We start from the raw sequence: 22,405 nt of genomic DNA on the forward strand, positions 1-22,405 counted from the left end.
TTTTCCATACACGTAAAGGTCGTCTTCCAACCCGATTAGCTGTTTCTCTCCCAGCTTCACCTTTCCCCCTAAGGACACCCACACGCGTGCACAGGCACACCCGCGCACCCACCCCCAAGCTGCAGAAGACCCTTCCCTGGCGCCTTCTCTGGCGCCAGGGCGGATGTTCCTTGGACTGAGCCGGGCCAGGCCGGCGGCGCGGTTGGGGGAGCCCCGCGCATGAGCGAGCCAGGCTGGTGGCGAAGGCTGGCGGGGGGGGGGGGGGTCCTCAGCGCAGCGCGGACCTTAAGCAGGCCAGGGTCCGCGTGCACTTCCGCCCGCCGCCGCCAGGGGCGCCCGGGGCCGTGCCGGGCCGCAACGTGGGCGCGGGGCAGCGGCGGTGGGTGTGGCCGCGGCGGTGGGTGTGGCTGCAGTGGGGCTGCGGGCCCGCGGAGCGCGCGGTGCAGGCAGAGTGCGGAGCCGGCGGCGCCACTCCGGACCGGAGCTTGTGTGCGGGCCCGCGCGGAGCCGCCAGACGCCTCGGGTGCAGGGGCGCGGGGCCATGGAGCCGGGAGCGTCGGCCTTCCTCGGGGTGCTCTTTGTCTGGGCGACGCGGCCCTGGAGCCCGGCGGCGGCGGGGGAAGCTCGTGAGTACGCCCATCCTCCGGCAACTTGCCCGGCTCTTGGGATTCGTGCTCTCCTGCGCGCCCCTGCAGAAGCACCGCTGCGAGGTGCGGAGAAGGGGCGTCGCGAGGCAGCGCCCGCAGCGGGGCTTGCCGGGCTTTCCCCTCCCGTCAAGTCTCAAGCACAGCTAACCGGGTGTTTGCGGAGTCCCTGCCGGGAGCGGAGTCTTTCGGGACCGCCCAAGTTCTGGTGGAGCCCAGGGTCCGCTCGAGAACAGGAGGGGGTCTGGCGCCCGAGGGGGGCCAGGGCGGCGGGGCCGTGTCCCTCGGGCGCCGGAGGTGCGGGCTGCGGGAGCCGGGTCCGCGCGCTGCGGGTCCTGCATTAGCGCGTCTGTAGTGCGCGCCCTGCGGAGTCCGCGCCCGGGAGCCCGCAGCCCGCCCCGGACCGGCCCCGCAGCTCTGGGATGCCGGACCCCTCGCGACCCCGGGAGCGCAGCATGCCCTCCGCGCTCGCGTCAGGTCTGGCTCCGCGCTGTGGTGGGTGCAGGACTCGTCGTGGCCAGCAGCGCCTGGAGAGCTCATGCTGACCCGGTCCAAAGGCGCCACTGCAAGTCCAGAGGCTCAGGCCTCTGGGGATTTCACTCTGCACGTCAGGAAAAGTTGAAAGACTGTTGCTCAGACTGAAATCGCCATCCAAGGCTTTTCTTCCCTTAAGGGGTTTTAAGAAAACCCCTCTTGTCTTCTCTCCTGGCCCATATTTCCTTCAAGAAAATAAGAAAATAAGAAAGCCCCTCTTGTCTTCTCTCCTGGCCCCTATTCCCTTCAAGAAAAGAAAGAAAGAAAGAAAGAAAGAAAGAAAGAAAGAAAAAGAAACATCAGGTGTAGGGCTCAGGTCAAGCTGGTGTGCGTTCCCAGAAAGGGCTAGCAGGCTCGTTCAGAAACTGACCTTGCTGGGGGTGTCCGGATTCAGCCTTGCAAAGCGGCCTGACTCTGCCCTCACCGGGAAGTTGGCTAAAGTGAAAAAGCTTTGCACCTGAAGTCACTGTCCCACTCCTTCCTTCATCCGTGGATGCCGGAGGGCGTGAAGATTTTTGGTATCATCATCTAATATTAGCTCATTTAATGTCATATTGGGTATGAGTCACTCCTCAAAATGAGCCTTAATCTCCTTTAAGCAAATACTGCCCTGTGTTTCAGACACAATTTTAATTTAGCTTGGTACGACAACTGCTCTGAATTAATTAAAATGGGGGCATTTAGGTAAAATCAGATCCTCAGATCCTGCAATAGAGCTCTTGTCTTTTTGCTAAGAAATTAAAAATGACCACTGCTAACGATTCGTTGATTTTAGTAAATTGTAGGATGATTCATGTCCTACTCGGAGGTACCATTAAAAAGTCACTGGAGGTCACTCCTACTTAAAGGAAAAGATGCTTCAAAAATCCTTCCTATGAGGGAGGGCAGAGTGCTGTGTTGACTTTCTCGTCTCCATGGTGCTGATTACAGTGTATTGGCAAGATCAGTTGTTGTGGTATTTATTTTCACTTAGTGTTTTACTCCCTGAAATCCATGGAAGTATCAGGCTCTTTCACACTGAACATCCTTCAGAATCCTGTGCTCTGGGATGTTCTGTGTCTGAATATCCGTGCAGACACTTGGGTCAGAGACGAGCTGGGTGTCCAGGCTCAGCCCCTCTGGGTCTCGGACTGACTCTGCAGGTGCTGATGCTAGTCTGTGCTTTTCAGCCTGTGTGTTTAGGTATATTTAGTACTCTTAGGAAAAGTTCAGTAAATTCAAGAGCTCATGTACATTTGCAATGGAAGGATGTCTTAGACACTCAGGTTAAAGTCCTTGATCAGATCACCACAGAGATGACACCTGCAAGCATCGAGTATATGTTTAAATGACTTTGCAGATTTAAAGATTCATAGAGACCATGCAGATGGCCTTTGATAATTTCTCAGTAATTTCATCTGGCCACATCATTTGTAGCAGTAGAAATAAACGGTCAATGAATCTCATGTCTAGATTTGCTAGTTTGACCAAATTGGTGTTTCTTTAACTCCTGCGTATTTGGGGCGTGTGTGTTGTAATGTGTGTACAAGCAAAATCCGTCAGCACGTTATTTGCAGTCCGTTATTACTAAGTCAAGGTAGAGGGGTCTTTTTTGTTCCGCCCCAACATTTGAGAAATTCTTGAGGAGTTTGCCAGCAACATGGGATTTAAGGTATAAACAAGAAATCTTGAACATGAATATCACTGAAGTCTTTTGTTGGCTATCCTCCTTGCCCCTCCCACCCTGTTCCATTTTAGTGTTTTCAAAACTCAAACAATCCTTTCAAATAGAACTTTAAAATGAACAAACATGAAATATTCTTGAGCACTAGCTAGAAATTAATGAGAGTTGTATATGAGTAAAAAAAGACAAAGGTCTTCACCCACGTAGACCCAAAGACAGTGTTACTCTCTTTAGAGCAAGTCATCAGTAGTAAAACAGCCAGCCAGGGGTCAGCCTTGGCAAGGTTCCAGCCCAACAGATCCTCTCAAGGAAAAGGAGTTGTTTGAAAGATTTGACATCTCAGAGATTACACACGTGTGGTATGAACATTTCTAATCAGTGGGAAATTTTATATCAGGAAGATGATACATGGGAGGGAAATATTTCTAAATAGCCATGACCATGGGCTTGTTTTGTTCCTCTTTATTCTCTTTTTTTAAAATATTTTATTTATTTGACATAGAGAAATCACAACTAGGCAGAGAGGCAGGCAGAGAGAGAGGAGGAAGCAGGCTCCCCGCGGAGCAGAGAGCCCGATGTGGACTCTGGGACCCTGGGATCATGACCTGAGCCGAAGGGAGAGGCTTTAACCCACTGAGCCACCCAGGCGCCCCTCTCTGTCTTTTTTTTTTTTAATATTTTATTGATTTGACAGACAGAAATCACAAGCAGGCAGAGAGGCAGGCAGAGAGAGAGGAGGAAGCAGGCTCCCTGCGGAGCAGAGAGCCCGATGCGGGGCTAGATCCCAGGACCCTGAGATCATGACCTGAGCCGAAGGCAGAGGCTTTAACCCACTGAGCCACCCAGGCGCCCCCCTCTCTGTCTTTTTTAAGATAAAACAAAACAAGCTGCATTCTGCAAAACAGGGCTTAGGACCTGATTTTTTAAAAACATAAAAAATGTAAAAAAAAATGTAAAAAATCCCTGGTCTGCCTTCTAGAACTCTCTGTCCTGAGTCAAGATGAGAGGGTTCTAATACAGATCTGTCCTCTTCAATAACTCAAGAGGGAAGTTAGGCTATAGATTCCAAGTTAGAGCCCTGCTTTCTGGAAGTTGCTGTGTAGGCTGTTGTTGGCTCCTTTACTTCCTACCAAGAGCCACAAATGGAAGAAGGTGAGAGCTCTTTGCTTTAGAATTATGCTGGTGAGCCCACGATTCCTTTATGAATTCCAAGACCCTTTGGGAGGGAGAAGAGATATAATCTGAGTATGAAAACGTCAACATTTTGTTGTTAACCAGTTTCCTGGATTGTGCATTGCTCTGAAGGGTCATGTATACCCGCTCCCCACTTGGGAACAACAGAATTGGAAGGTAATTCACAGCTGAATTATTTTCCCCATGTAAGTAAAGTATAAGCTAGACCGGACAGCTGCTGCCCCCTTTCCATCTCCACCAGAAAAGGACCCAAGTGTATGTGAGAAATTTCAGTGGTTGATGGTGAATATTTGACACAAGTGATGATGTTTTTTACAGATCCAGGATTCCGTTTAGTGAGCATGACGGACTTGTTCTCACTTTGTTAAAGCTCAGTGCTTGTAATTTTCTCTAGAAGCTTCCTTGCGAATCTTTCCTGTCCAAAGTGCCCTTCTTGTTGCAAGAAAGAAAGAAATATTTCTGGTCCACTACAGGTGGGGTCCACACTTCTGTTCTAGGACTGATCATCTGAATTTGTTTTCATATACTGACACCTGTCCTCTTCCCCAGTAAATCCCTACATACATAGGAGAGATGTCTGACCATGACTGGGGGTGTGGACCAAGCCCATTTTAACGGCAGCCGTGGGAAACCAAACCATGGTCTCCACAGGCCTTGTAGTGCTGCCACCTCAGCTGGAAGATTTGCACCAGAGTCAAACCCTGCCCTCGTCAAGCCTCAGCTTCTTTATGGGTGAAAACTGTACTGTGTCTTCTGTGACGAAGATGCATGAATATAGTCCTGTAATAGAAATTATCACGCAGGATTATCCCTTTTAAAATATAAATAACGTGCCCAGTTTGGTATAATAGCGAGGCTCTTGTCGTCTTGGAATCACCCTAACCTGGTGATGACGAGCCTTGGTGATCTGGAATAAAAAATACGCCTGCAGAACCTGGTAACTGGACATAATTCTGTAATTACTGAGAGGTATAAAATCACAAGCATGTATTTATTTTTTAGAGAGAGGGAGCAGGCACACATGTGGGAGGGGCAGAGAGAGAAGCAAAGAATCCCACACAGACACCCCCCACTCAACACAGAGCCCCACGTGAGGCTCAGTCCCACGGCCCTAAGATCATGACCTGAGCCAAAATCAAGAGTTGGACGCTCGACTGACTGTGCCACCTGGGCGCCCCATGAGCGTTCATTTAAGTAAACGTATTTGTCGTGTATCTCTTCTTGAGGGTTTTGTTTTTCAAGAGCCTTGTTCTTTCAGCCGACATGGTTTCTTGTAATTATTTGCTAAGTGTCATTGAGATTCTTTGTTACTGTCTGAGCGTACACTATCTCTGGGCAGGCGGTGAGGGTAGGAGGCTCAATATGGTCTGTCAAGGCATTTCATCTGGACCAGTGTGGGCTAAACTCCTTCCAGGGTTTTCACTGGTTCTGGCTTCTCTTTGCCTCAGTAGCCTGCTCTGTGTTTGTCTGGAGGGAACCTAGTCTTCTGAGTTCATCAGCCTGGGACAGGAAGGGAGCCTGTCAGAGGGGTTGCCCCTGGAGCAGTGAATGGGGGCTCCACTCCTGCAGCAGTGAAGCGTGTTGGGTAAAATGAGCACGGGATAGATGGGTGCGTGCTGTAGCGAGCAGCGGAGTTCAGATAGTCCAGAGACAACCCAGTAAACAGACCCATATTTATAGCGTTTGAAATACTGAGGTGGTGAGGATGCTTTTGGGAAGACAGAGAAAACCGAAAACTCACACAGTCCGTGGTGATCCTCAACACAGAGTGGTGGGCAAGAGCGGAGCCGGCTCTTTCAATTCTGGGACACCCCCTACGCAGAACAGACAGAATGACCCGAAGATACGTCATCAGGGACCCTTCCAGGCCTGGAAGGAGGTTTTGGGGAGAGGACTTGCAGTCATGAAAATCTGCTTTTTCAAGTTGATTTTGGGGAAAAAAAACCCCAAATCATTCAAAAGTACTTCATAAAGGACCTGTTCACTAACAGAAACCTTTCAATGAACTGAGCAAATTTCAAGTTGAATTTTTCCCCTTAAATCAGAATTAGTCATTGACTATAGAAGTATAAAATAGTTCCAACAATTTGGAAGTAGCAGAGCCATGGGCCTCTCCCCACTAACTTTCTAGAGCCTTGAAGACTTGGCTTCAACCTACAAAATGCTTCAGAATGACTTCTGCAGGATCCCACTCCCCAGCCACCCGTGGCCGCTGTCGTGCTGCTGCTTTCGGCACGGGCTGGTTTGTGTTGAGTAACTTTTAAAGACTGAATTATTTATGTCAGCCTATTTCTGAGAGGCATTAGACCATCCAAACAGACATACTTGTTATTCCTCATTTGAATTCTATGGTGGATTCTATGGATGACATGCTTTAAAGATGTCTTTTATCATGTGTTAAGAAAAATTAGACACAACCTGTAAATACTGTGGAAAGAGAGGACAGCATGACCTTTGTACCGTCCCTCGGAGCATTGCTCAGCAGGCCCACACGATTGTCTGATTCTTCTGAATAAGGCAGCATGGCCAACTTGGTCATTTCCCATTTGATCAGAACTTAGACACTAAGACAGTACATGTCACACTGATTTATTTTCAGATGCAAGTGGTAACTGTGATGGTTTATTGCCCTCTTGCACTGCTGTAGGACAGGAAATGGTGTTAGGTATCTCATCTGGGTGGGGTCTTTTACTACGGTTGAGTACCGTGGGTTAGACTGTCGTGGGGGGTGTTAGATATAGCTGTTAGTTTACTCATGCAGAGAAACGTGGAAAAGTCTGCTTCCTGAACTGGAGAATAATTTACTTTGGCACGTGTTATTATCAGGGACTAGGACAAACTGTAAGTTTTTGGCTTCCCGAGTAGGGTTGAGATGTGGCTTTCACAGAATCTATGGTTTGGGGTTCTGTCCCCGATTTAGTGGTTGTTGCCAGGAAGAAGGAATTTCCAGGCCATGCATTCACAGGGCCACTGGGTGGCTGGGGCTGTCGGCCCTCATGTGGGGCTGGGGGCTCGGTGACCTCCAGAAGGGCTGAGACCCAGAACTCCCCTGCTTGGTCACTGTCATCCCCTGGCTTGGGCTGCTCAGACGCCACAGGCGTTCTCTCTGGGGCTTGTGAGCCCACAGGGAAGTTGCCAGCTCAGATGGCCACAGGCGTGACCTGCTCCCTGGGGACATGAAATCAGGCCCTGCATGCAGGACTCACGGCTCCAGTTAGTTCTTATTTTAATGTCTGCGAATCCTCAGGACAACTGGAGAGCTCCACCGGGGAAGCTAAATGCGCAGTGTGGGAGTGCTGCCCGGCAGGGGCGGCGTGTCCAGCGTGTGCGTGTCGGCTCGTGTGCGTGCCTGTGGGTGTGCCCGTCGGCGCGTGTGCATGTCTGTGCGTGTGCGTGTCCGAGGGGGTGTGTGTCTGCGCGTGTGTGTGTCCGCCCATGTGTGTGTCAGCACGTGTGTGTGTCCGCGCATGAAAAAATAAAGAATATTACATTTTTACTTGACAAAAAAAAAACAAAACCCAAAATCAAACCCAGTTTCAATAAATTTGAGAGAATTATCAACTTAAAAGTAGAAGAAAATTTCCTAAAACTGAAAAGGAGTAATGTTTTCGATTACAGAAGCTCTTGTTGCGCTGAGTTAAATAAATGGAACACAATAATGGGAATTGTTGCATGAAGATAGTGAAGTGGGAAAAATGGAAACACGGTCCCAGTTTTGGTCACCCAAGATAATGGTGTAAGCTGATTTGCTATAATGAAATGAGAGCTGGTTTGACTTCTTTGGAGCAGTAAGATCAGAAGCAAAAGGAAAAGCAGAAATAAATACAAGTTATGAGGGAAAATAACTTTTTCATTGGAAATTTACAGACATGAGTGGGGAGAATGACAAGGAAGAAGTAAACTTTTGCTAATGGTCTTTGAGAAATAAGTAAAATTTTGCTCGAGGCATTGTTCAAAAATTGAGAGTAAGCATTGTGTTAAAAAAAGGATAATCAGTGAAAAATGAATTAAATGAGACATTTTGCATGCTGTGCAACATCGTGAAATTTTTTCCTCTTTAGGAAAAAATGTTTTCTGTTTCATATTTTAATATGGTTGTATGTTTATTCATTCATTTTTCTCTTATACGATATTGATAATATTCTTGATTAAACAAAGAAAATGTGTTTATGCTTGAAAGCAGGTGAATGGGATCATGTAAATGTGTGGGTTTTCATCTGATCTCCTTTGCTTATGGACTGCTGTTAGGGTTACAGCGATAATCCTAAGTGTGGCTGTGGGAACCGTGGGTGGATTTGGGTGGCACGATTTAATTCGTGCTCGTAGCACTTTACTCGTATACTTGCGACGTTATTAAGTTTCAACAATTACTGCTGATAAATCACGGAGGCATTTTTCTACGGGTGTCTGAAATCTCAAGCTATGATTCATATTTTAAAACAGAAAAAAAACATTGGATTTTATCATGCATTTTTCTGTTAGAATCTGGAGTTTCCTGAGGTTAGCAGATTTGTATCTTTTATAAACTAAGTTTAAGTTCTGTAGTCTTATATAATGCCTAGATGATACAGATAGAGAGGTTTATAAAAGAAAAGGCAGTATATACACATGGTGTGTTTCGACACATGCTGTGAATTTTAAATCTCTACTAGCTGCGGAACATTTCAGCATTTCCCCTTGTCTTTGACACGAGTGCTGTATCTCAGCCTGGCTTGAAAGGTTAGTAGAGGAGTGAAAAAACCCTACCCCCTTCTGGTGAATTTTGAAAAGAAATGTTTAGTTGCACCCTTGGAAATAACACCAAATAGATATGTTACCTTTGTAAATGTATCTAATGAGATACTAGAAAAAGTACCATTTTATTCAATGGTGATCTAAGTTTGTATTAGCTTGATGCGCACGCACACACACACACACACGCTTCCTAAAAATGATTGGATTTTCCAATTGTGTAACAGCAGTGGTCTCTAGTTTTGAATAAACATGAACCATTAAGGGGCGCCTGGGTGGCTCAGTGGATTAAGCCGCTGCCTTCGGCTCAGGTCATGATCTCAGGGTCCTGGGATCGAGCCCCGCATCGGGCTCTCTGCTCCGCGGGGAGCATGCTTCCTCCTCTCTCTGCCTGCCTCTCTGCCTACTTGTGATCTCTCTCTCTGTCAAATAAATAAAAATCTTTAAAAAAAAAAAAAAACATGAACCATTAAACAAAATGATTGTTTTATGGAAATTTTTGGGGCAGAGACCCAAGTTTTCAGTGAACTCTTACTATTTAAATTCAAGTAATTTTTAGGTAAACTTTACATTAAACAGCAACGCGGTTGTGTACCAGGACCTCAGTGGGCTGTTCCAGAAAATACTTAACATTTGAGTGGATTTTACTGAAACTTTCAGAATCATCTAATTCCATAATATAACAAATTCTGTAATATAAAAACTTTCCTCCCCCCTATATATCTTGTATACATCCTTGGAGCTCTACAAAGAAATTACTGCCTTGTGTTTTCCTCCCTCCAACAAAATGGGGGAAAATGTGGAAGGGTCATGTACAAATATTCGTGCTTGGGCTGCATTGATTGTACCTGCTGCCACCAATTGCAGATGCTTTTGAACAACTGTCCTTGTTGACTGTCAGAGGAAAGAAGACAGAAGGGAGGGAGGGAGACAAAGAAGAAGGGGAGGATGGGAGGGTGGCAGGAGAGAGAGCAAAAGGCAGGTGGGTCCAAATGACAGAGCTTGTGACCAGACATTCATCAGTGGTCACACCAGATTTTGAACCTCCCGGTTGATTATTTAAAGCACACAATACATATTTCTTTGCAATGGCGTGTATTCTGTTTCTCATTCTCATGAAGTGGTGAGTCTTTAGCTTGGGAATATGTTAGTCGTTTTGTATTTATTGTTTTAATCTTTCCATTGAAAATGCCCAAATACTAAATATTCTTTCCAAGATAATAAGTTCGAGTCACCCAAGCCTTGTCCTAAAAATTCAACTACTGGTGATAATATTTATGGATCAAATAGGATAGGGTGTCGTTGGCTGTTTTTGGTTAAAACTTGTCAGTCCTTAAAGTCAAGTGGACTTGCAGGAGAAACATTCCTTAAAATATAAATGAACATCTAAATCCTTTCATGTATCCTCGTAAATTTTTAAAAACTTTGTCCTGTTGTTTTTGTTCGTCTTACCATCAGATAGTAGAGAGGGAATGAAATAACTTTGTTTCCAAATTTTTGGTGGCGCAAATAGAGAAACTTAAAAAATTTGTCTAAAAGTTTCAAAATAAATTATGTATTCCCCCAAGAAATATTTACTAGCTGTTGCCTCATGAAGCAGCTTACGGAGAAGCACCATCTATAGAATGAAGCTACGTGATTTAATGAGAATCACAGTATTTTGGTAACGCATGTGAACAATGAACAAAAAATTAAAAACAGGCACAGTCCATTGTTCTGTGGCCATTTTTACAACGTGAGTAGACTCCGCTGGATATTAGACTCTGTCCCTCAAAATGGATAGCTCAGATTTATGGGTCAGCAAGGCAGTTCTCCAGCTGGGGAGCTATGACTAGTTAAATTCTTTTTAAACTCAAAGTTTAGGGCCACATCAAGCCAACGTGAGTCTACAGCTGACTTTCTCAAGTGCGGCCCTCTGAGTAGGAGCAGAAGAGGGTTCCGGATTCTTGTGGTCATGTTTCTTACCTGCTGACTCGCCAGTCCTGGATTAAACGTTACCCACAGAGCACAGCACCAGAGCCGGGCTGCTCCTGTGACAGCAGGTGGCCCGTGGAGCTGCTGTGTCCGGAAGTGAAGCCTGCAGGCTTTTCCTATCAGGACGAACTTGGCTCCTTGGGGGGGCGTGAGCTCAACACAGTCGAGATGAGATATAACTTAGATATGGAGATTTCAGAAAGTCGCTCTCCACCTCGTGGCCCCGCTGAATTCAGTACGTTTATCAGATGCCTCCCCCTGCTGGGCAGTGCTCTAGAAGCTGAGGAAATAAACATAAATATTGGTTTTTTGTTTTTTTTTTATATATATGCTTAATTTTTTTTAATTTTTATTTGTTTATTTACAGCATAACAGTGTTCATTGTTTTGGCATCACACCCAGTGCTCCATGCAGTACGTGCCCTCCCTATTACCCACCACCTGGTTCCTCAACCTCCCAACCCCCCCCCCCCACCCCCCTGCCGCCCCTTCATAACCCTCTGGTTGTTTTTCAGAGTCCATAGTCTCTCATGGTTCATCTCCCCTTCCAGTTTCCCTCAACTCCCTCTCCTCTCCATCTCCCCATGTCCTCCATGTTATTTGTTATGCTCCACAAATAAGTGAGACCATATGATACTTGACTCTCTCTGCTTGACTTATTTCGCTCAGCATAATTTCTTCCAGACCCGTCCATGTTGCTACAAAAGTTGGGTATTCATCCTTTCTGATGGAGGCATAATACTCCGTTGTGTATATGGACCACATCTTCCTTATCCATTCATCCGTTGAAGGGCATCTTGGTTCTTTCCACAGTTTGGCGACCGTAGCCATTGCTGCAATAAACATTGGGGTACAAATGGCCCTTCTTTTCACTACATCTGTATCTTTGGGGTAAATACCCAGCAGTGCAATTGCAGGGTCATAGGGAAGCTCTATTTTTAATTTCTTCAGGAATCTCCACACTGTTCTCCAAAGTGGCTGCACTAACTTGCATTCCCACCAACAGTGGAAGAGGGTTCCCCTTTCTCCACATCCTCTCCAACACACGTTGTTTCCTGTCTTGCTAATTTTAGCCATTCTAACTGGTGTTAGGTGGTATCTCAATGTTGTTTTAATTTGAATCTCCCTGATGGCTAGTGATGATGAACATTTTTTCATGTGTCTGATAGCCATTTGTATGTCTTCATTGGAGAAGTGTCTGTTCATATCTTCTGCCCATTTTTTGATAGGATTATCTGTTTTGTGTGTGTTGAGTTTGAGAAGTTCTTTATAGATCCTGGATATCAACCTTTTGTCTGTACTGTCATTTGCAAATATCTTCTCCCATTCCGTGGGTTGCCTCTTTGTTTTGTTGACTGTTTCCTTTGCTGTGCAGAAGCTTTTGATCTTGATGAAGTCCCAAAAGTTCATTTTTGCTTTTGTTTCCTTGGCCTTTGGAGACATATCTTGAAAGAAGTTGCTGTGGCTGATATCGAAGAGGTTACTTCCTATGTTCTCCTCTAGGATTCTGATAGATATTGGTTCTTTACAAAACCTGTGGATCCTCCAGGAGAAGCTGGATGAGTCATTAAAAATGGTGCCGGTTGTAATGCTGAAGCCACAGTCACCATTGGATGTCCGTCCCTTTTGCTGAATATAAGTTCTTTGGGGACCTTAGTGGATAATGATTGAGATCATTAAAATTCTGCCTTTCAAATGGTGCAAATTCTTGTCTCTTTAGTGTGCGGAAGGAGGGCAACCAGTGAGAAACCTAGAACAGTTCTCCCCCAGGGCCGCAGTTCTTCTGAGGCTGGGAAGTCACACAGTTTTGCATGATTTTAAAACCAGGAAGGAATATATTTGAATTTTTCAGTAAAGCACTAGAAAGCAAAATCTCAGAGTCTTCTTGAAGTAGAGCTGGAATAAAATCAGTGTAAAGATGAACTGTTCCTGTCTTGTCACAGGGAAGTTATTTGGATCACAGCCTTTATTCTTAAGTAAATTCTCAGTTGTTGATAAAAAGAAAGCCTTTGCTTACCTAAAAACTTTAGGCTTTTGGCAGATATCCTTTTTCAAGATGAGAAAGTTCCCCTCTGTTCCTTGTTTAAGAGTGTTTACAACAAACAAGTGTTGCATTTTGTCAAATACTTTCTTCTGCATCCCTTTATATGATTGTGTGGTTTTCTTCTTTAGTGTGTTAATGTGGGTGATTACATTAATTGCTTTTTGAATGTTGGAGCAGCCTTGCGTACCTGGGATGAATTACATCTGCTCTCTTTGTACATTGTTGGATTCAATTTGCTAATACTTTGTTGAGGACTTTGCTTCTATGTGTATGAGAGATGTTGGTCTATGGGTTTCTTGTAATATCTGTGACTGCTTTTAGTATTAGGGTAATTCAATTGTCATAAAATGAATTGAAAATTATTCCCTCTGCTTCTGGCTTCTGAAAGTATTTGTAGAGAATTGGTAACATTTGTTCCTTAAATATTTGGTAGAATTTGTCACTGGAGCCATCTGGACATGGTGCTTTCCATTTTGGAAAGTTATTAATTATAGATTCAGATTCTTTAATAGATATAGGCCTATACAGATCGTCTTCCTTCTTGTGTGAATTTGGCAGACTGTTTCTTTTAAGGATTAGTCCATATTTGATAATTAGATTATTAAATGTAGGTGTAGAGTTGTCCATATTATTTCTTTATTACCCATTTAATGTCTAAGGGATCTGTAGTGATGTTCTTTCTTTGATTTCTATTATTAGGAATTTGTGAAGTCTCTCTCTCTCTCTGTCTTTAAGCTAGCCTGGTAAGAATCTTGTGCTGACCTTTTCAAAGGTCGGTAAATGATTTTGATTTGATTGCTTTTGTCCATTGATTTCCTGTTTTCAATTTTATTGATTGGTACTCTAACAAGAAGACTTTTTCAAAAGTGACTTTGTGCTTTTGAGTTGCAGATTTTCTGGAAGATCAAAGCCCGATTATTAGTCAGGAAGTTCTTTTTATTAACAAATATTTGCCCAGTTACATCTTCTCTGCCATTTGGATTCAGCATTTGGAATATATTATTTTGTAATTTAGAATTTTCTCAAAAATATATAAGACATTTTATAAATGCTTTGATCTAAAAAGGAAACACTACCAGTATGAGTTCACTCAGCTGGAGGGAACATGAGGTATTTTTTTAATTATAAGAATGATAATTATTTCAAATTCATATTTAATAATAGTTGCAATTAATGAGTATTAATTTGCTATATCACTCCACTGTAATTAATGGTAAATTGTTTTTGTAGTGTTACCATTTGACTTACAAAAAAAAATGAATCCTTCTATGCTGAGGAATAATTTTACAGGCAACATCTGGACCTAGAGCTAATCATTAAATAGCTCTCATTTAATGCAGTGAACATAAACCCAACCTTTGAAATAATTCACAACATAGGTTATGATAGGAAAGCCAGCCTCGAAGTAAAAACAAGAGTGCTTAACTTTGGACTGTGCTAATGGGTAGGCAAGCACTCTCTGCATGGGTGAGATAAATAAATTAGCCAGGAACTTGGTGTAATTTGCCCTTTCTGACTTGGCTCTCACAGAGATATGACTGTATTCTATGATTGGCATGCACAACTTATTGGAACAGACAAGAAATCTGAAATCATCTCTGCTTTCCTTCAGCTGGGCTCCTAACAGGCTGGGCTTTGAGGATCATGAAACTAAGCAACTCAGACTTGCAGTTGTTCAAACTCATGGGATGCCCAGTTGGTGCCAAGCGTAGTCCCACTAGTCCCACAATGGGTAATGGCCAGTCTGAGCACACAGCAGCACACATTTTCAGGGGCAAGTGAGGGTGGGGGTGGCTGAGATGGGCTTGGAGAATTAGGCATGGGTCCCTAGAGCATCCTATATGCGATGCTTACAGAATGTCCCGTCATTTCTAGGGGGACATTACCACCACACACACATGCATGGGTGTGTGTACCTGAGGGTTGGAGACTGGCCAGTGCCCCTGAACCCTGGTCAAGGTCAGTACCACCGTCCAAAGTGCTGACAGCATGGATTGGAACCTGTACAGATTGGGACTCTGTAAGCACACACCTCGGGAGGGGAGGTGTGGGGGCCCCAGATGTTCACAAAGTTCTCAGTGGCCTTGATGGGTCACCAGGGATTGGGGAATATTGGAACAGCAGCCTAGCTCTGGGTCTCATTCCTCCTGATGGAGAGATATTCCCAGGTATCTTCAGGCTCTTCTGAGTCCAGATGTCCTCGCTGGTCCAGTGGCCAAGGGGCACCCCTGTGTGGGTCTGGGCCTTGATTCTAGCGGCCCACCTGGGAGGAGCAAGTAGGACCGGACCGGAGGTGGAGGGGAATTTAGGTCATACTCTCTGTTCCATTCCAGGGACTGGAGTCCATTGTGATATGCTAAAGGATGTAAAACAAGCAACAAACAAACAAACATGAATTTTCTGTGTTGAGGAATTTTAAATCTCATCCAGAAGATAAGGCATCTTGAAAAGATACCACTTACACATAACTGAGTACAAACTGAATTTGAAGTGTCGAAGAAACCAGAACAAATATATTACAGAGAGGCTGTGGCTAACCGACAGAGTCTGTCTGGGCTTCATTTCTGTCTGTGGGGAAGGGTAGATTTAAGTAGTTTTAGAAGGAGATCAAGAGCCTAGAAAACCCCCAGATCAGCTCACCTAGAGTGGGAGGACTAAGCCAGCTCTATTTTCTCCAGTTGTGGGAAGTTCCAAATTTCTAAGATTTCACCTGGAAAAAATATATATAATTTTAAAAAACAGAAGCTGGAATATTGTTTATAATCTCAGTCTAAGGCTGTTCTGCTGGTAAGACATACTTTTGATTAAAATGGCATTGTAATAGGTACACCTACTGAGAAAAGGTTTGAGTATTTCATAAATATGGATTTTTTATATCCGAATGCACATAAAGATGTCTCTTTCACTCTGATCTGAGTCATACATAAATCATGAACAATTGTGGTGTGTTTGTTTTTTCTCTAAAACCCATGACAATGGACCATCACTTTCCCTTTAGCATTCTTAAGCCTCTCTGAGAACCTCATTGGAGTACATTTGAACCACTGAAGGAGGAGTGCATCTCAAAATTAAGATTATTCCATGGACTCACTCTCATTAATATGGGTGGTTATTATGAAGGGCAGTAAAGTTGATTTAGCTTACTTAACTGCAATATTCTCTATTTTCATATGTTAATTCTCATAAGCTTATTATTTGTACTCTACTTTCTTTCTCCTCTAAGTGATAAATAGTAGTTGTTTAAAATTGTTTTGCCATCTCACTTGTCAAAATCCACACTTTGTGAATAATTCTTGTACCTTTGTTTTTTTTTTAAAGATTTTATTTATTTATTTGACAGACAGAGATCATAATCAGGCAGAGAGGCAGGCGGGGGCGGGGGGGGGGAGCAGGCTCACCGCTGAGCAGAGAGCCCAACGTGGGATTCGATCCCAGGATCCTGGGATCATGACCCGAGCTGAAGGCAGAGGCTTTAACACACTGAGCCACCCAGGTGCCCCATAATTCTTGTACCTTTGAAACATTTCAGGAATCATCTTTTTTTTTGATAGAAATAATATTTATCAGATTATTCATGAGAATGATACTCATTTAGTGGGATTCACATGTTGTACAATGATGTGAAGAAAAAAGAAAATTAAATTGGGTCTTGACAATTTTTGCTTCAGGGGTCGTAGTAGAAAACCTAAACATTTCAGGTCGAAAACAGTAGTTAATGGAGGTTTGGGATGGCTCTGGAGGCTTCACCTTACATGGATTCAATTCAGTTAGAAAAACACCTTATGCCTGGAAAACACTGTCCAAATCCTGAACCTCTCCTCTCCAGGTACCTTATAAGGATGTGACCACCTTGTTTCTGGCCACACAAGTCCTCAACTTCTACTATGTTGGAGTAAATTGGAACACTGGCTTTGAAGCCTCTAAGTTAGGGTTATAAAAAAATCGTCATTTAAAAATAAATTTTACAAATTGTTCTTCCAAAGAAAGATTACAGCACAAACACTATTACTTCTTTTTTTTTTTTTTCTTTTTAAAGACTAAGCTTCATATGCCTTCTTTGAAGAAGGAGTAAAAAAATGAAAATATGGTTTGGAACGTTGAGCGCTGCCTTTTACATCTCTCTATGGGGACTATGTCCTTAAAGCGTCTTTTGAAGGAACTTAATAAGTGTTGACTTGTCTTAGCAGAGTGAGAAGAGTAAAAGCAAATACTTTCAGCAGTCCTCTCAGTGTGTGAGTCCCCATTGTACTCCCTGCCATGTTGCTGTGTGAGTTCCATTGTATCGTTGTGTAACGGGCCACTGTACAGTTGTGGGGGTTGGCTCCCCATTGCATAATTGTGTGATATCATCACTGTCCAGTCGTGTGATTCCACATCGAACTGAGGAGAGAACCGAGGCTTAGAGAAGAGTGAATGACGCCCAAGAGTCGGCAAGGCTGGTGAATGCCAGTCCCACCCAAGTCTAGTTGCAAAATCTATGCAAGCTTCAGTGGTGAGATGACAACAGTGTGAGCAGAGGGGACTAGCATCAGGACAGAACCCTAAAGGAAACTGTGTGGGGCCAGGGCTGGGAAGAGAGCACGCTTCCCTAGACACACAACTAATGGGAATAGCCCTCTCTTGCCGTCAATCTGCTGTGTGATTTCAAGGTGGTGGTGAGGTCCCCGGGAACCCCTGCGTACAGGGAACTAATGCAGGCCTGTTCTACTCAACGTGCTAGACCCTGAGAGACTTCTAGGCTAATACTCGAGTTAGCTCCCTTGACCATGACCCTCTTCTGGAATTTTCTGAAGTACTAACCCTACCCCAGTAATAGGCCAACACTTTGTGGTGCCTGTGCACACACCCATCACGGGGGCTTCCTGGGCCTTCCGGTGTCACAGACCCCTTTGGAACTTTGCTGAAGTCTGTGTCCTCTTCTCATAGCAATGGTTATAAATGCATTATATTTATATACATATGCTAGTTACAGTGAAGGGCTGATATCAATAAATCAGAAATTGTAATATAATATCTCCTTTGTTATTAGCTCATTAAGTAACAAAATCTAGTGCTGAGTCAAATACAATTATTTGGGGGCACCTAGGTGGCTCAGTGGGTTAAGCCTCTGCCTTCAGCTCAGGTCATGATCTCAGGGTCCTGGGATCGAGCCCCACATCGGGCTCTCTGCTCAGCAGGGACCTGCTTCCCTTCCTCTCTCTCTGCCTGCCTCTCTGCCTACTTGTGATCTCTGTCTGTCAAATAAATAAATAAATAAATAAATAAATAAATAAATCTTTAAAAAAATATAATTATTTGGAAGTAAGGAGGAACATAAATGATACTTCTAGAAATTGTGACAATGATTGCTGTAAGACGGTCTGTGATTTATGATGGTAACAAACAAACAAAAAAGCATGGGCACTACTGAAGCTGCCGTGGTTTGTCTATGCTCATGATTAAAGTAAATGCTGAATTTTAGCTGGAGGTTTAATGAAAATAAAGATGTAGTTTTTCTCTGTCTTCACAGGCTCCTTAAATCATATCTGTACCCCATGTTATGAACTGCTGAGTCATGGTTCCGCAATTCAGTTTCTATGAAAAACCCGCTTGGGCCTTTGATTGGACTTCTAATGAGTCTTTACCTCAAACTGGGGATGACTGAGCATTTAAAAATGCCATCTTCCTGTCTGTGATCCCAGGAGTCTGTATTTTACTCAGTTTTTCTTTAATGTCATTCAGCACAGTTTTTATAATAATCCCCATAAATGTTCTGCACAGCTTTGTAAGATTCATTCTTAGATACTTTGTGTATTTTGTTATTATTTGCTATTCTAGTTATCGTCGGACCCCAGCTAGAGTTTGAGATGAAATCGGTTTTGGGATGTTGAGCTATTAAACCAGTCACTTACTGACTTTTGGACTTTCTGCCTCTGCAGTCGTATCATCTGGAAGTGATTGCGGTTGCTTTTTTTTTTTTTTTTCTCTTTCCCAATTCTCTGCTTTTAATTCTTAAATGTTCTCTTATGTACTGATAGGACTTTAAGAGTGGCTTTCAGCAGAAGCTGTTATGGCTATTAAAGTCTTCTTCCTGATTTTAAAGGAAATTCTCATAGTTCTCCACTGAGGGGCAGTGAACTGGAACCAATTTTTAGCAGCCAGCAAGAGCCATTCATTCACTTTTCATGAATTTTGTAAGTCAGTTGTTAAAACACAGTCATTATTAAAGATTAAGTTGTATAAAGTTACAGTTAAGTAAATCATGTTAAAAGCAAAAGTAAATTAGGGCGCCTGGGTGGCTCAGTGGGTTAAGCCGCTGCCTTCGGCTCAGGTCATGATCTCAGGGTCCTGGGATCGAGTCCCGCATCGGGCTCTCTGCTCAGCAGGGAGCCTGCTTCCCTCTCTCTCTCTCTGCCTGCCTCTCTATCTACTTGTGATCTCTCTCTGTCAAATAAATAAATAAAAAAAAAAAAAAAAAAAAAAAAAAGCAAAAGTAAATTATCCAAACTCACCATGTACTACTCTCATTCATGGCATCTCACTCTTGTCTATGCTCTTGAGTCTATTTTAATCTCTTAATCTGCACGGGGGAAACACTGTATAATGAAGTGACACGTGTGACCCTCTTACCCTTACGATGGTTGGTGACATCACACTGACAGCTGGGAATTGACCACGATGGGAGTATGTACACCGCGGAAGACGGCAAATGCTGCCAATCAGGGGTTTTATTTTCTTTACCACCTACTAACACACCTCTGATCAAGACTGAGGTTTGTGGGGCGCCTGGGTGGCTCAGTGGGTTAAGCCGCTGCCTTCGGCTCAGGTCATGATCTCGGGGTCCTGGGATCGAGTCCCGCATCGGGCTCTCTGCTCAGCAGGGAGCCTGCTTCCCTCTCTCTCTCTGCCTGCCTCTCTGCCTACTTGTGATCTGTGTCTGTCAAATAAATAAATAAAATCTTTAAAAAAAAAAAAAAAAAAAAAAAAAAAGACTGAGGTTTGCCATAGGTTTTAGCATTTTCTTGGCCTATTAACTAAAAGCAAGGAAAGGAGGGAGAAGAGGAGGGAGGGACGAATTTGGGAATGCCTGGAACAGGGGGTTAATCGGAACTTGGGATTTTCCGCACAGATCACTGTGAAGCCCCGCTGGCGTCCACATTGCCACGAGAGTCCTTCAGCTGCTCGTCGCAGCTGTCCAGGAGCCACGGCCCGGGGTTCGCAAGTCTTAATCGCAGAGATGGTGAGTCTGATGCTGTCTTGCTGTTAGCCCATCACGAGGCTTTCTCAGAATAACGACCATTCTTACTTAATATTCATTCTTGTGGCTCGAAGGGTAATTATATTGCAGCTGGGTGGAAGTGAAGAAGCAGGTTCAGCATTGTATCATTTCTAGCTTCCTGCGTCTGTAGCGCTCTTCTTTTCTGTTGGTTCTGATGTTTCCCTTCCCTGCTGATGGTCGGCAAGTGGTCATAAATGAGATCCAAATCAGAAGGAAATTATTGGAGGCTCCAGATTATTGTAATCCTTTTTTATTTCAGAGCACCCCATGGATGGGTGACTAGCAAGTGTGCTTATCGTGGGTAATGAAAAAGACAAACACAGGTCTCCTGGATGGCTCAGTGATCTTGGGGTCCTGGAATTGAGCCCCACATCTGGCTCCATGCTCAGTGGGGAGCCTGCTTCTCCCTCTCCTCCCAGCTCCTGCTCTTTCTTCTATCTCTCTCTCACTCTCTCTCTCTCAAATAAATAATCAAAGTCTTTAAAAAAACCAAACAACAAATGAATGAGCCAATGTCATGGGCACTGGGAACACCCAGCAAGCCACTGGCTGGCACCAATGATATGGGAAGCTGCCACGGGGTACTGATGGGGAAACAGCCCCATCCCAGGACCTGGCCTGGGAGGAGCCAGGGCAAAGCCTTCTGTGGAAAATAGATTCCGATTGTACCTGTGGGAAGGGAGCTAAAAGCCTCCTTTCTTGGGGGTGGGGGGTGTTCATTCATTCATTCTTTCTCCTTGACTGTCATGGACAAAGTTGCTTTCACTTTTGCACAAATACTAGTTCAGCAGACTGAGTAATACATGCACTGAAAACTCAAATGTTTTACTACCTTGGAAAGGGATAGATTAACTTTTTTCATGAATGATCCATCTAGAAAGTAAAATTTTAAATTGACTATGTCCCCCCCCCCAAAAAAAATTGACTGTGTCCCACATAAATGTAAATTCTGAAGATTATTGTGTTGGAATGGAGCATTTACCTCCCTTTATTCAGTATTTCTAAGATCACAGTTTAAGTATAGCTTGAATTTTATTGTGTCCTCAAAAGTCAAGTGCAGAACCCCACAAGAGATCGAATAGACTGATAGGACCCCGTAAGGACACAGTGGAGGATTTTGGTGAGTTTGGGGGGTGGGATCACACCGCTGAGGACCACCTTCATGACCTTTTACTATGAAGAACCATTTCTGGCCAGATATTTTCTCCTCCAGATAGTTAGAAGCATCAGTCATGATGACTTTCAGTCCTCTGGTGAAAATAGCCTCTCACTGAAGCCAGTTTTCAATTAATAATTAAATGATCAAATTTATTATTTTTGTTCTGGTGGTTCCTCTAATACCAGCTTAACATCTAAACTTTCCAATGGTTGCCCAAAGACTGTAAAAACCAAATAAGCATCATCCTTAATTAGTTTAAAGGATCCCAAGGGGCCTGTGTATTGTGTTTCTGATTTGCATATACAGAATATCTTTATGATTCAGGCCTCTGGTCCTATCAGTGTGGTAGCACTGGGAAGTTTATAAGCATCAGAAGGGAAAATCCCAGTGTTTAAGATGAATTTATTTCCATTATACTTAATTAAAAAATTAATAACTTGGACTATCATAAGCAGCCATTGTAAAATTGTAAGTATCAAATGTATTTACTATAGTCAGATCACTCTTTGCGGATTTAAATTAATTTTTTAAGAGCATGGCAATCAACTGATGAGGTTCTTTCTTGTGGCTGTTGCTACTCTGATTGTGCACAATACATATTTCATTAAATATTCCTTCATTTTACCATCTTATTTCATACCCATTCCTGAGGCAGGATTCAGACAGCATGGTTTGTCAGTGTTCCTTCTGAAGGATTATCTATGCATATTTTCTGTTGAAAGCCGGCATCCCTGGGTGGCTCAATTGGTTGGGCCTCTGCCTTTGGTTGGGGCACATGATCCTGGGGTCCCTGGATTGAGTCCTGCACCCTATGGCTCCCTGCTCATAGGAGAGCCTGCTTCTCCCTCTGCCCCTCACTACGCTTGTGTTCTCTCTGTCTCTCTTCTTCTCTCAAATAAATAAATAAAATCTTAGAAAAAAATTAAAGCCAACATCTCAGATTCTTTCCTGGAATTTCTTTTGAGTTTGTAAATGCTGGAGAACAGATGAGTTCACTTCAGTTTAGGATATCATGATGTAAAATGTGGATTGTATAAAATATGGAGGATTATAATAATGACGACGATTCTTCCTATATAGTAGTTGTAGATTTTTTGAAAATTTGGTGCAAGATCTGGTGATGGAAACCATGTTAGACAACTTGATTATATGATTAAAATGTCCTTAGTCTATATTATGGTACCTGGAGGCTGTAAAGAAGGTGT

At 43.7% G+C, this 22,405-nt stretch overlaps 1 protein-coding gene across 1 annotated transcript in view; it reads left to right on the top strand.

Annotated features, from left to right (window-relative positions):
* The first annotated feature begins 505 nt into the window (after positions 1–505).
* LOC123955291 (contactin-associated protein-like 3) overlaps positions 506–22,405 on the top strand; it is a 190,684-nt gene continuing 168,784 nt past the window's right edge. The window contains 2 exon segments of the mRNA XM_046027167.1: positions 506–626; positions 19,892–20,002. Of these exon segments, the coding sequence (XP_045883123.1) occupies positions 542–626; positions 19,892–20,002 (196 nt within the window). The 5' untranslated portion in view covers positions 506–541.

The sequence above is a fragment of the Meles meles genome, chromosome 13 (assembly GCF_922984935.1).
Source record: "Meles meles chromosome 13, mMelMel3.1 paternal haplotype, whole genome shotgun sequence".
In the NCBI taxonomy this organism is placed as follows: Eukaryota; Metazoa; Chordata; class Mammalia; order Carnivora; family Mustelidae; genus Meles; species Meles meles.